Source organism: Saccostrea cucullata, unplaced genomic scaffold, assembly GCF_032062105.1.
Source record: "Saccostrea cucullata isolate Sc308-1 unplaced genomic scaffold, CSIRO_AGI_Scuc_v1 ctg5471, whole genome shotgun sequence".
In the NCBI taxonomy this organism is placed as follows: domain Eukaryota; kingdom Metazoa; phylum Mollusca; class Bivalvia; order Ostreida; family Ostreidae; genus Saccostrea; species Saccostrea cuccullata.
In genome coordinates this window covers 15,579-31,031 of record NW_026929452.1, presented here as the reverse complement: position 1 = coordinate 31,031, position 15,453 = coordinate 15,579, and the positions used below count along the sequence as shown (strand labels likewise).

General features: G+C 32.7%; 1 protein-coding gene and 1 long non-coding RNA gene across 2 annotated transcripts; one reads left to right on the top strand and one right to left on the bottom strand.

Annotated features, from left to right (window-relative positions):
- The first annotated feature begins 1,930 nt into the window (after positions 1-1,930).
- LOC134280887 (N-acetylglucosamine-1-phosphodiester alpha-N-acetylglucosaminidase-like) lies at positions 1,931-13,993 on the top strand. Its single transcript, XM_062763338.1, has 6 exons — positions 1,931-2,057; positions 2,135-2,187; positions 7,093-7,138; positions 7,218-7,270; positions 12,736-12,922; positions 13,990-13,993. The coding sequence occupies exons 1-6, from the start codon at positions 1,960-1,962 to the stop codon at positions 13,991-13,993; spliced, it is 441 nt and encodes a 146-aa protein (XP_062619322.1). The 5' UTR covers positions 1,931-1,959.
- A 225-nt stretch (positions 13,994-14,218) lies between these two features.
- On the bottom strand, positions 14,219-15,453 carry LOC134280885 (uncharacterized). The gene is made up of 2 exons (XR_009994979.1): positions 15,378-15,453; positions 14,219-14,415 (listed from the first exon to the last, which is right to left on the bottom strand). It is a non-coding gene; the product is annotated as an uncharacterized LOC134280885 (long non-coding RNA).

The following is a 15,453-nucleotide window of genomic DNA, read 5'->3' as shown; positions in this document are numbered from 1 at the left end:
TTTCATTGTTAAACTTGGATTCCCCTTTGAAGCCAAGTTCTACCACTGGGAGTCCTGACTTGAAAAAAATATACACTACCCCAGGACATTTCAACATAAATCTCAAGTTTCCTGACCTAGTGATTCTTGAGATCTTAAAGATTATCCTATATACATGACATTGTATTTTCAATGTAAAACTTGCATTCCCAATAGAGGCCATGCCCTATACCCGGGATCATTATTTGAACAATTTAGAATCTTCGTTACCTAAAAATACCCAAGGATATTTCCAAATACGTTTGGCATTTCTCGCCCAGTGTTTCTTAAGAAGAAGATTTTAAAGATTTTTTCCTATACTGTAGATCACTATATTTTCGCGACACCTAATTCTCGCGAGATAGTGCTTGACTCTTTATTAGCGAGACATAATTTTCACGAATTGTGGTTATTCCTCAATATAATCTCATTGAATACTATTATATGCGAGAATGGAATTTTCGCGAGCTCTCTATCTCGCGTAATTACACGAAAGTAAAGTTCTCGCGAATAAAAAGTGATTTACAGTATATTTCAATGTAAATTTTCCCTTTTTAAAATCATTTCCCAATTGAGGCCATGCCCTATCCCGGGGGTCATAATTTGATCAATTTATAATCTACACTACCCCAGAATGTGTCCACATACGTTTACCTGTCTCAGTTGTTCTTGGGAAGATTTTTTACCGACTCTGCCCTATTTTCGTCTTTTTTAATTATCTCCCCCAAGAAAGGAGCTTGGCCCTTCATTTTAAAAGTTTAAACATCCCTTCACCCAGGGATGCTTTATATAAAGTTTGGTAAAAACTGGCTCAGTGGTTCTTTAGTAGAAGTTGAAAATTGGAAAAGTTTACAAACGTGCTGACAGACAAAATGTCATTTTTTCACTAATTCATCATTTTCTTCCCTTGGAAGAAGCCAAATCCCTTTATTTTAACAAACTTTAAACGCATTCAGTAAAGGATACTTTGTGGCAAGTTTGGTTGAAATTGGCTCATTGGTTCTAGAGAAGAAGATAGATGAAAATGTGCAAAATTACGAAAACAACACCGACGACAACAACGACGACGACAAACAACGGAAGAAATTTGATAAGAAGATCTCATTTTAGCCTTCGGCACAGGTGAGCTAAACTACTTACAAGTACACGTACTATTAATTGGTAAGACACTTAGAGGGGTAATAGGGAATTATTTTGTGTTCTTGAAAAAATGCATATTCGGAGAGGCGTAAGTCGAACCTTATATGTATTTTCAAGGAACCCAAATATTTGTGTATTACTCCTCTAAGTGTCTACAAAACGAATTTATCCTGTCAACGGTTCACTGAACACTTAAATAGTCTCAATAAATCGTTTTCGCTCTGGAAGCAAATCGTTCTGTGTTCTGTCCATTGTTGTTGATGTTGCTATGTTGTCGTCTGACACACTGTATTGACATTTTATGTAGCTCCATGCATAGTCACGTGAAAAAAGTATATTGATGATGTGTGGTTAGAAAATTCATGTACGTTTAATTTCTGGTGGATACCTGTAAGTCCACATCTAAGGTCGGAATTACCCACTATAAAATAAATATTATGTGGAACTAATACTATTCTGTGTTTTTTTTAATTTATTGTTAGTTTTTCTCCCTTAAATGGATAAATTGTTGTCTTTTATCTTTTCGTGTATAACTATGGTTTTAATTAGCAATTAGTCTTTGTTTTAACTTTCTTTTTCTTTCTGCTTTGACATTTACTGAAGCCGAACTTGCTATACCTCTTTCTTTTCCCAAAAAACATTTTAAAGGCTTTGAAAATTCCTGAACAAAGTACAAATTTAAAATGGGATCTATCAATCTAATTTCCGTGTTATGGAATAGATAGGAAGGAAAAATATCTCTTTTTTTAATTGTAATTTACATAAGTTAAAAACATACACTATAAGTGTTAATGAAACGATATGGAGCTTATTTATTTTTTCTTTGTATTAGCTTTTCAATTCTGGTTTTCCTTGACAAATGGGTTAATAAATGGACCTGGGATTTGCTGGTACAACAGGTAAGTAAATATATTAAGTGAATTTATTAAGTACAGTAAGTGTAACAAACTGCCTTTAATTTGATGTTCAACTGTAGGAACAAATCAGGATGTTGCCAAAATTATAAAGAAGTGGATGGCTCTTGTCAGTGTAAGTTGAATTCTCTTTTTAAAAAGGTTCTTGAAATATCACATGAATATTTGAGTAATAGTTTACAGATAATTTTAATTTAGGTAAGCCAGGTTTGGTTACTTTGCTTATTTGCTTTACGAAAGAATTTTTAATTCATATTCAGGCGCCAACACTCGTTGATATGGAGTGGGCTGCAAAATTAGAGCCGTACTCGGCTTTTACTGCCTTTGAGCAGTTAGGGATTTTTTCGAGCCAGCAACTTTTGTCACACAAGGTCTTGGAAGGTCTCTCATTGGCCCTTCCCTTGCTACTTGGCTGACACCTAAATCAATGATATCAATGTCGTCTCTTGGTCATTCTGACTGACGTTTTTAATACATTGGTCCATTATTTATACACTGAATTGTCGACGGATTTTTTCGTTATTTCCCGATCATGACAAGGAGCACACGGCGCGTGTGACAGGTTGGCAAGTGATGCTCACTCCTCCATGGCACCCACATCCACCTCTGTTGTTTTGGAGGTCTGTGTTTGCTTTGCTTCTATTTTGTATTGTTTTATGGACTTTTGATATTGAATACTTTTCGTTATCTCCTTATGTTTTGTAAACTCATGAGCAAGATCTTTTCTCATCTAATATGCCGAACGACATTAGAAACAAACGTAAAGCTTCTTAAAAATTTAAATAGAGGGAAAAATAAATTCTAATTGTTTGCCTGACTTGAAAACCATCTAGTTTTAAGGGTTCATAAAAAATATTCTCATGTGCACTAAAATACTGAAACGGATGAATACTGCAATTCATATAAACTAGAAACACATTTGCAAGTCTGTTCTGCAGCAAGTCAAATGATGAAAAGTCGGTGTGTATAGAGCAATTATTACAAAAGCCAAAAGAAATTACAGATTCTACAATGTTAGAATGTTGCAGAAGGCGGGGCCTTAAACATAATTTACAAGAGGGACAATGAACCACAGAGAAGGGTCCTTCGCCCCACCCGAAATTGTGCTTAAATTAGTAAATGTATACAGTTTAATGATGATGTAAATACTTTTAAACAAAACTATTAACTTTTTGGGTCAATGAAATAATAAATAAATCAATTTTCAAAATTCAAGCTTCAAGGGTTGTTTATAAAAATGTATCTGATATGGACTTTTACAATACTTATCAAATCAATGTCTGATTTGGTTTTGATGCAATTCTCATTACAACAACTAAAATATCACTAAAGTATCCAGCTACACATTATTGAAACATTATTTACACTCTTTATGAAATTGGAAATGGCTCCACAGTTTACAGACAACTCAAAAGTCATTAATGTACATGTACGTACTAGGATAGAAACATTATATATCTTGATAAAAGGATTTAAAAGACTCAAAGAGATATCGCTGATATAAAATATTAGTATAAGTCATAAATATCATACTGGAAATTTAGAGCCGTACTCAGCTTTTGCGGTCTTTGAGCGCTCATGTGAGTGCTGTCTTTTATTGCTATCTTTTTCGTCCGTCGTCGTGCGTCATGTGTTAACATTTGATCTTTTTCAACTTCTTTTCTGACACCTCTCAAGCAATGTCGGCATATAGAATCTATGGGTGAAGGGGAACAAAAATTGTGAATTTCATGGTCCCTGTCTACCCCACGGCCTGAGAGGTTGGACCAAAACCACTAAAATTAATGAAATCTTTAAAATTCTCCTTTCATCCTGCGCATCAAGCTGTTGGCATGATTTGAAAAAAATTGATTACATAGTGAATATGTTTTAATTCTTTTAAAAAAAATTTCCTCTTCTTGGCCTAGGTATAAGAGAAACTAACTTCATATATAGATATGATGGGCAAAGATGCCTCTATCAAAATTGACACTCATGATTAGCAAGGGGGGCTTTTCCAAATTTGTTTAATGTGTGGCCCCTAACTCAGGGGTTTCTGTGGGATGGGGCACTACCGATCATTGCTTATTTTTACTGATTAATTGAAATCAATTTTTAGTTCTCATACTCCGTCTATTGGTTAAAAAAACAAACTTAGCATACTAAAAATTAATGTATAGTTATGGTGAGCATTGGTGCCACTATTATTTAAAATTGTGAATATCATGGATTCTGGTTTAAAACACGAACCTAATTCAATTGCTGTGAAGTTGTTACATGATGTCCAAGTGATCTATAAGCTCATGGACCTCTTGTTACTGCTTAGTTAATGACATATCTGAAATTTTCTCTTGGTATAAATCCTTTTCTTCAGTAGAATGCCTTAAATTAATATCAGAGTATTGTGTATGTGTTGGACATTTAAGGACGAAAAATCCTCATGAGTAAGAACAAACCAAAAATATGTATAAGTTATAAACACCAGTGGCAAGTATCCATAGTAATTGATGTTAAGTTCTGGGTGTGGTAAATCTGAAAAAAGATTGAGATAACAGGTTCTTATTTATCAATTGGAACTTAAGGGAGAATCACGTGTAAGTAGTATCTTCCCACTCCACATCTCTAGATAAGAAAAAACTTAAGTACTGAGTGATATTCCCTCCAAGCTGCTTTAATAATCATTTATATGGTTAACTCAGACAAAGTAAAAAGGAAAATCCATATATTCCTCGTGAAAACCTGATATACATGTTACGTAGGAAATATCTATCAAATCTCAAGAACAACTAGGTCATTATTAGCCATATTTATACAAAAGCAACATTAAGTATTTTAGAATCAAGTCCTTTTAAATTATGACCCCAGGGTCAAAGCTATGCGTTAGAGTATGTAGGAATCAAAAATCTGCTTATGAACAGCAGAGCCATGACTAGTCATATTATAATAGAAGAATCTTTATGTAATATAAATTCAAATTTAGGATTGGTAGGGTGGTGCCACAATGAGCAAACATGGTTTGACATAGGAATGCATAGGGGGAAATATCTATATAAAAAAAATGTATGGAAGCATCCTGATTGAGCAAATGTAAATTTAAACTTTTTCAATATATGTGCTGAACTGATGTCTGTTTCTTTCAAGCCAGTGTGCTCAGGTAAACGATGTCACCCATATGCCTCTTGTCTTTAGTGATTAAAAGAAATTACAGACATATTTGACAATTTTAAAAAAGGATTGATATTATTAAGGTTTAGATTATATTACGATATTCTTTTCTATAGAAACATAATTAGTTTCTTTTTTCCCCTTTCAGCAACTTAACTGAATAAAAATGATTATGATGAATACTCAAAGTTATATTTGTCTTTGTTCTTTGCGAAAAATTAACTAATTAGGTTTTACTTTTAATTATCAAAATTGTAATGCACTAATAAATGAACGAATTTTGTATCAATTTTGGATTCTTCTAATCTGTTAATTACCAGCAATGGCACATTGCACGTTTTTCGTACAAGTAAAATACAATACTATTCATAAACAAGATGTGTTTGTGAAACAAAGAAACCCATATGGCAAAATAGCGAAGATTTAACTTTTCTTAAATGCAAATTAAATACATGTAGGTACCCAAAGTAAGGTCGTCTTACAAGGAATCACGAATAAGTTTTTGAAAGGTAGGTCAAACTCAAGTGTCAATGTCAAAGGGTCAACGTTGTTGGTGGTTTTCTAAGGTCTTGTCAAAAGGATTACATATGTGAAGTATGAAAGCTATAGCTCTAACTTTTATAAATTATGACCAAAGAACTTTATTCGGTAATAACCGATATTTGCCCCCCAGACCAAACTTTGATGGAGAAATATTTAATTATGTTCATAAATAGGGGGGTATATATGCTGACTTCAACGCACTGAATATTTTCATAAGTAATGACGTCATATGTACGAAATGACTTCACAAACATGACGTAAATTTCAGTTTTTTTATGAATTCTACTGAAAAATGTACATATTTCGTCGATATTTTGATAAAAGTCACCAAGCGCATGTGTGTTCAGGCTCAATATTTTGATATAATGTGTAGAATGATAATACCAATGAAATATGTATATATTGTCCCTTTGAAATTTTGTCCATTTTGTCCTCTTTCTGAAAAAGGATATAAAATCGGACAAGTTTGTGACGTCATAAAAAAAATTGTTGATAAACTGCTTTGAAACTATGTTCTGTTAATTTATATTTCTCATACAATCTATTGAATTCAGCACATTTCAGGAAGTTTTCAAAATCTGACTTTTGTGTGTGTAGGGGGGGGGGCAAATACTCGTATATGCAATATACCGCATATAGTTCTTTAATGGGTTTTTTTAAAGATAATAAGTCAAACCCCAAGGTCACGTCAAAGTTTTGGTAACCAATGAAAGGACTTGTCACAAGCACAAAATTTTTGAAGTATGAAATACCTAGCCCTAACCCTTATGGTCTAGGTTTGTTTTTATAAAAGTCAAACTCACAGGTAAAGGGTTACAGTTCTTGGCATCCAACGAAAGGTCTTCTCACAAAGATTACACATGTGAAGTATGTGCAAATAAAAAGTTATAGCCGAGATTAAAGTTTTTTTAAAGTACGCAAATCTCCAAGGTCAAGGTCTAAAAGTCAAAGTTGTTGGTATCCAGTGAAAGGTCTTGTCAAAAAAAAACTTAGTTATATGAAGTATGAAAGTCCTAGTATTAATCGTTCAAAACATTATGGACGAAATAAAAGTTTGAAATGTTTGTGTAAAGGTTTGTCAAACTCTAAGGTCAAAAGGATTTAGTTGTAACAAATTAAAGGTCTCGTAAAGAGGAATAGACATGTGGAATATAAAAGTCATTACTCAACTAAATCAAACGTTATGGGCAAGGTTAATGTTTTTTGCGGACATACAGACAGAGAGACAGCTAGACAGACAGACGGACGGACATGACAAAAACTATATACCCCCGCATAAAAGTTTAAGTTGATTCCTTCGTAATTTGTATTTCATTAAAATTGTGTTTTACAGACATACGTGGACTCATTGACGGACCTGGGGTATGCAAAGACAACGGGTAATTACATAATACAAAGTAATTTTCGAAATTTGTATTTTTGCAAGCCATTTATCTTTTTTGTAATGTTCTACATTAGAGGAAATCTTAGATGTTGCACGAACTATCAACGAAAAGACACCGACTGCATACGTAAGTAGAAACTGCGTTAAAAATAATAAGAACAAAGAACTTTCATTTTTTTCATTTACTTCCATGAATCTATATATAAAGAAATTCATAAGCTTTTTTGTTCACGTGTATTTATAAATTAAATTAGCTAATTTTTGTGTACTAGTACTCAATTATTTGAAAAAAAGAAATAGAGCTTTAGTTGATGAATTTATGGAAAATTTATTTAAAACTGCAAAAGAAAATCTAAACAAAAGAATTAAGGCTAAGAAATTTGGTTGACTGTACACAAAGATTATTAATTTGTCATTATTGTTTACCCTTAGTAAAGCAATTTGAATAGAATTCACCCAAAATTAAAATGTAAACCAACACTGAATTACAAAAAACTTAACGGATTTCCTTTAAACAAGGTATTAACAAGAAAACATTGATGTAACCAACTTTTTATTTATTATATATCAAAACACAAAACTATATTTTATAAAGATTCACTTTTTGGAAGTAAATAAATTGTGTATGTTGTAATTCATAAAGGGAAAGACCGTTCTGATTTATAATCTTTTTAATGTTTAGATAACTCTAATATCTCATAACTTCTCCCACCAAAATCCCATACACAAACACTTAAGCTTATATGTATAGAGGAGCCCTGTACTCCTGGCTGCATTAAGATGAAGAAATTAAACAGCGATGGTAAGAAGACACTGCTTCGTGAGATCATAAAAACAACAAAGATTTTTTTTAAAATAAACCTTCTTCATACAAGTAATATTCTTTCAATCTATGATATACATGAATTTACATGTACAACTTTCAGTGTTATCAATGATTTGAAATTTTTCCAATGACGATTCAGACAAAGCTTTTTTTTGTTCAGACAGCTATAATTGCCTTAGTTCGAAATATCTGACATTTTCGAGGTTTTTCACGATTTTGATATTTTGCCAAGAAAACGTTAAATCTGGTGCCTTTACGATAACAGGTACATGTAATTCGCCGACCCCAGCTGAAGGTGGCATTCTCGGGTTGATTTTCGATACTTGCGAAGCGAATTAAATGCCGAATTCGCAATTTATTTATGATACAATGCCTTAAGTAGTACTCACCAACATCATTTTTATTGGTAGTTCATAAATATTCAGCCCTGTGGAAATATTTAAGAAATAAAGTCCGTGTTTTCGGCTTTTATATTTCAAACAACATTTCTCGACCTCGGAGGTTATCCTGCATCATTCACGACAACAAGGACTTTATTTCTATTCTACTAAGATCGCTAAAATACGGTTGATCGTTTCCTTTATAGAGAAACGAAATAGGTCACTATGTCTCGATTAGGCTTTTAAATTTAACGCCAGAAGGAAAATTTGTTTTATTACCTGTATATGGAATGCAGACGATTTGAGCTTTCGTTGCATAAAAAATAGTTCGTTCTATGTATTGATTGATTTTAATGAATATACAAAAACAAAATCATGTTCCTGTTTTACTGCTTTATTGGGACTTTTAAAATCACGTTGTTTAAATGTGTAGGGAGGTCCATGGAATAGCCCGTTTAGCTACATTTGAATAAAAACGACATTCATCAGCAACTTTTTGCAATTTACAGTGTTTATACTGCAAAAGACGACACATCGATGTTGTTTAACAAGTATTTTATTCTACAGCCAAACACGCATTTGAATTGTTCGGGTTTGATACGTGTTTCTAATCTGATAATTTTTTGATGGCGTTCGTGATTTATTGGAGAATAATGTCTTATCTCAGCAACAACCGTGATAGAATTTATCATAACTTCGAGTTTCGTGAATTTTCTGATATGCAAGATTTGTAACGAAATATGGAGTGATATTTTCTTTTCATCAATACTGGTGAATACTAGAAGTATTGTGGTATAGATAAATTGTAAGTTCGGCATTTAATTCGGTTCGCAAGTATCGAAAAAAAAAGCTCCGGTTGGAGACGACGAAATTCACAACTGTCATAATGGCGCCGGTTCTGACGTTTTTGTGGCACATAAAATGTCAAAATCGTAAAAAAAAAAAAAAACTTGGAAAACGTCAGATATTTCTATACAGCTATAATCGACTCGTTTTTCCTTTTAACGTAGGGGTCGATACTAAATGATGTTCTAATTTAGAAGCTTCCGTCAATATTAAGATTAGTGAATAACAAAAACTTTATCTTGTAAGAAATGTATTTTGTGTTCTGAATTACATAAAACTCGTACATTTTCGGTCGCACGCGTGGTGCAGTCGTTTGAGCGTTAGAGCCTCTGCTCTAGATAGAGTCGCGAAGTAAGGAATTGATCTTTATGTCGCGGGTTTTAATCACACTGTGGGACGTGCAGGCCGGTCCTTCCGATGAGACCGTATAAACCGAGGTCCTGTTTCGCAGAAAGTGCTGACAAGAAAAAGATCCCTCCCTGCTCAATGGCCCTGGGTGCCGAGTGTAAGGCAAAATGTGTAGCTTTCCACCGGCAAGCTTAAGTGGTGGCGTCTCTGTATGAGTGGAAAAATATCGAGAGGGACTTAAAACAATATACAATCAATCAATCCTATATTTTAGTGGTGTCAAACTTTTGTGGTCTGAGGGGGAAAATGGTTTTGTTGGAATTTAATTTCGAAGATGAAGAATTGTTGAGGACGTAGTTAAATCTGTAAAAAATCAAATTTCATAGTGGGATGGACATAAATTCGTGGGTCTCGTCATACATGTACCTTAAAAACCATAAAAATTTAACCTGCAAGGAAATTAGTGAGTTCACAGTACGTGAAAACGATGGGATCAGGTGCCTCGTAAGACAATGTTAAGGAAGCTCTAAGCACTAACAGAAACTGCTCTTTGGACTTTCAGAAAAATATATCATACAAAGGTGTGCATATTGATACTTTTTCATTTATTTATAAGAAAGGGTACGTGCCTTGTTTCCTCAGGGAAAATGTTCAAAGGCAATGGACTATTTGTGAGCAGAAATTAATGCTGATTACTTACATTGGGAAAATTAATGAAAAATTGTATTCAATTACTTATATATGATCTTATATAATGCTAAATATGTTTAATTCTTTAAGAAAATGTGTTAATATTTGTAAAGAACAATTTTGATAATCTTACTTCTAAGGGCAGATCACTCTAAGTGCATAAAACTATTCTATAAGTGTATCTCTTTAGTGTGAAGTGTTTAGAGCTTCCTTAAGGTATCCATGAACGGCACACCGTTCAACCCCGTTGTTGATATTATATATGGTCTGATGTATATAAAATTGATCATTCCTTACCAACAATTTAACAAAACGATTTGTTAGGTAAATTTAATTGTCTGAATGTAGGGGTTGTACAGGGAAAAGGCTTTGCTTTAGACCTATAATATTATATTGAAACTCTAAATATAGCTTTGTTTTCTGTACATATATTTTAGAAGGCGCTGTTTATAAAAACCAATATATCGAAATAAAAATTATAAAATGTCGAAATGAAAATTCAGTTCTACTCGAGTGATTTATTATGTCCCCGCTTGAAAAGCGGGAAGGTATGTAATGATCGGCATGTCCCTCAGTACATCCGTCCATTCGTTATGCTTTGTGGTACCCACCTCTTGTTCGCAACTTCTCCTATATCACTGAATGAAATTTAATGAGTCTTTCAAAGAATGTTCGATACATATAGTGCCATTTTTCACCTCATATTTTATTTTTTCTCGGACACATATTTCGGGTTTCCCTGAGCAAAACTTTCACACTACCATTATTTCTATAATATTGAAGGGTACCCGCCACTTATCTGCAACTCCTCTTTAACATTAAATACAATTCAATGTTACTTTCACAGATCCTTTATTACATAATGTCATGACATTATGTACCTCCTATTTTATTTTTTGATCTGACACTTATTCAGGGTTTCCAAGAGTAAAACATGGACTTTACAGTTATAACTAAATGGGAGGCAGGGGTATCATTTAGTAAGCCCAGTGTTCATAGTACATGTACTTCTATTTTGAAATGAAACTTTTGACGAGTTTATTTCTTAATCTTATCTGTGCATTGTGGCAACGCACTTTGAAAAAATTTTTCAAAGTGCGTTAAAATTAGGACAAAATCAACGCATTCTGAAAAAGTTTTTCAAAGTGCGTTAAATTTGGGACCAACTCAACGCACTTTGAAAAATTTTTTCAATGTGCATTAAGAGTCTACATCAAAATATTTTACCATCGAGACACTTAACGCACTTTGAAAAAAAATCATATTTTAGTCAGGGAAAGATTTTATTTGTTATTTATCTTTCAAAAAACTAAGCCTAACCCTAAACTCAAAAATAAATTGTTTTTTACTCCCGTCGAAAAGAGGAGAAGACGGGTATAAGATCCCTCAGTCCGAATCTTTATCTTTCCAATACATAGGTGTCGGTAACAAACGGGGGAGGGGAGCAATAAACCTAAAAAGGGTACGCTGCATTTCCAATGCTTATACGATGTATATATCTTTCCAAAATAAGTGGGGGGGGGGTTTAGCCCCCCATCCCCCGCCCTTGCCCTTCGCCCAGTCTCGATGTCTATGCTATACTCAAAGCATTCATATAATTATGTATTTACCTAACTGGTATGACGTTGAAAACTTTCAATAATAAATGAGTTAATTAAAACAGATAAAAACTAGAGATTTTTAAGTACAGTAAAACGTATGAGAGAGAAAGAATTTTCATAGTTTTGAACAATCCAATTGGCCCCTTTTTATTATGATAAATGCTAAGTTGCTTGAAGCTGTCCTCTGTTAGTGCCCCCCTATACACCTTTACATCTACTTAGAACTAGAATTAAAAAAAGAGAAACGAATTTATGAACTTAAACAATCGTCACTCTTTTTTTAAGACCCTTTAATTTTCCCTTTTATTTTATCAAAACCTTAAATATTTAAAACGTCAATATCTCAGGTCCTACGGTGACTTTATCATAAAAAAGTTATCAAATCAGGATGTGTGATTTATCATACCGATTATTCGAAGGAATATTGATCAATCTTAACATTTTTTTTCAAAGTGCGTTAATATGGTCGATATTAACGCACTTTGAAAAAAAATATTTTATTCAAAGTGTGTTAGCTTGGTCCCAAATTTTAACGCACTTTGAAAAATTCTTTCAAAGTGCGTAATTTTTCAAAGTGCGTTGTAACAGTGCATACTATATCTTTCAATGATTTCAATTTTCTACGGGTAATAGGAGGGTTTGTTGTTATCATTCTAGTAATGTATTGGTTGTAATTACAATAATGTATGACGGACTGATTACAGGTATCATTTAAGCACAGCTTGCACTTTAAGTTTTAGTTAATCAGCCTTTCAAGAATAACGAAATAAGTTACTGAAAAAAAAACATATAGAAATACGTAAATGACGACCAGACAGAAAAAAATAACTGACACTGAAAAAGGAGTTTTGATAGGTTCAAAAACATCTTGTATTCAAAATATTCTCTTTTAATGTTACAGCCTGTGAATTAGGTACATATGGTGTTAACTGTACAGGAGGACCTTGTAAATATGGATACTACGGATTTGGCTGTTCAAAAAAATGTCACTGTACAACTGACCAGTTATGTGACAGAAAGATAGGATGTGCTCGACATTTAAATACTACAAATTGTAAGAAAACATTATTTTTTGCTTATTATAAAAAGTATGGAAAATCTTTGTTTATGCACTTGCAATGTGTTTATTACATCCATTTTACAGTAACTGACAATAGTGATATTTTCATTTTTGCATGGTGGGCTTGAAGATTAGGTTGGATTGGGATTAAAAATGTTATTTAAGTTAAGCTTTACTAGAATAAATATGTATGTTTTAAAAATTAAGATTAAGCACCCTGCGAGGTGCTGTAGGGCTTATTATGATGCATTTTTATAGAGGGAGCTTAAACAGGGCCCCATCCCTGCCCTACATATACATTGTATATATATCACCTGTTCATTATTAAAAGTCTGGGGGTTTAATTTTGAAGAAAAAAAGCTTTATATCCAATTTTCCTGTATTGAGAGAGGACAAGTATGGCTATTCTCAGGTTGCTTTTGCTTAACCTCATGTATAAATTATCAAAAACGAAATTGAGTGAAAATTTCATCTATGGAACTAATAAATGACTAAAACTACATTACATAATACATAAACTTAATAACAATAAATGGCTGGGCTTAAAACAAAATATAACATTGACAAATTGACTAGTTACACATGACTTAATTCTTCCTGATCACATGACACAAAAACAGATATTTACTAGAGTATTATTGTTTCTAAATAACGAGCATGGAGACAAAACATCCTTTAATTTGTGATTAAAGTACCATTCAAAAGTTTGGATTTGAAATCATATGACAAATGAGATGAAATCATCTGATCTAGTGCCAGTTTTGTTATCTAAAATTATGCAGTAATACCACATGTAGAGTCAGTCGCACATATTCTAATAGCATGATTCAATACTTAACCGTATGATCCGAGTACAATCATTTAGTAATTCAAGGAAGGCTACTATCAAATCAGTTAATGATATATGGCTTTAACTATCTCATTAACAAAATTATGGCCGTTTTATTGACATTGATTACCAGTACAACCGTAGTTGAGTTTAATTTCACTGATATTTTTCAACCAAATGATCTCTTTTTTGGGAGGAGGGGGGACTTATTGACGTAATATTACTATCTGTTACTGATTAAAACTGAGGGCTTATTTGTTTAACAGGTAACGCTAACTCCTCCTGGACAACTGTGATCACACCTTGAGAGTTTCCAGGGGCCCGTGTTTTTACTCTGTTTTCAATTCGCAACAATTTTTTTAAAAGGATTATTTTAATTGCATCCAATATTTTATTCAAAATGAGAATTGCTATCCTATATGAAAAAATTGCATTTTTTTTATTTTGGTGGGTAGGGAAGGGTTGGGGGTCATGTGCTTTTATTATAAAGCTTCCTTACTTTTCTGCATATTTATTGACTAAAAAATATTTGTTTTGTGGACAAAGCTGAAACAGGTAGAACGGTTCCAATTGGTGAAAAAATGTTATTCATTGTCTTGGGTGTCTTCCTAACTGTTGGAATTTTTTCGACAATTATCATCGTCCGTAAGAGGTATATTGTCTTCTTTCTCCTACTCCTTTTCTTCTTCTTCCTATTAAATTCAATAAGGTCTCGGTATTACAAGCACATGATTTATGTAGAATGTAGGTAATATCAAACCAAAAATAATTCATGTACAGATATTTGTATATCAATATTATCCGTGTTTCAGACAATATATGAAAATAACTCATTATGGTAGGATTCTCTCTGGGTTCTGACTAGATTAAATATTATAAGTATATTTGCTGATATGTCATATATTTAATCATAAAAGATTAAAAAGATCATATTCTTCATCACAATTGTACAACCTCCGACAGAAATGGTAAAGTGAGTTTGAAATCTACCAGGGACTATATTTTTGGCGGAATGGTGGCGTATGAAAATATCTTCTTTTCTGCTTCTCAAAATAACTATACAACAACGAATTTCGTTACAATTTTTAAACATTCAAAGACTTGAAGATATTTTCAATTGTAAGTTAAATCAATGAAAAGCCGGGACTAAAGTTTTAAAATATATAATTAAATTTTAATATGATTTACAAAACAAACTACAGCTATGAAAGCTTTCAAAAACTTCCAATCTAACTGTGGATTTCAACAAAAAAAATCGTTAAAAAGTGTTTTTCCTCTATGATGGTTACATGTATATCTTTTAATGCAAAAAGAAAAACATTTTATAATTTGAAATTAAAGAGGGCATTACATGATTGACAACAGATATTAAACGGTGAAAAATCGTCTAGCTGGAACCATCACTCATTGATATTGTCTTCTTGATTCTATGAAAATTACATTAGTTTTTAAATAGAAGAAATATGAGAAGAATCCTTCCTTGAAACATTTTACATACATGGAGCTCGAATTTAGATATAATAATATTATAATTCACATTTCTCCAAATTTGTAGAATAGAAGAGAAATTCAAATATTTTTATAGTGTGTTTGTTTTTCTTCAGAATGAAATCTCAAGGAGGGTCAAGTTACATTGGTTCTATGTTCTTACCACAGTTTTATGCTAATCCTGATCGTGAAATACGAGGAGATTCAAATGCAGACTATGAAGCTGTTGATACTCGATCGAA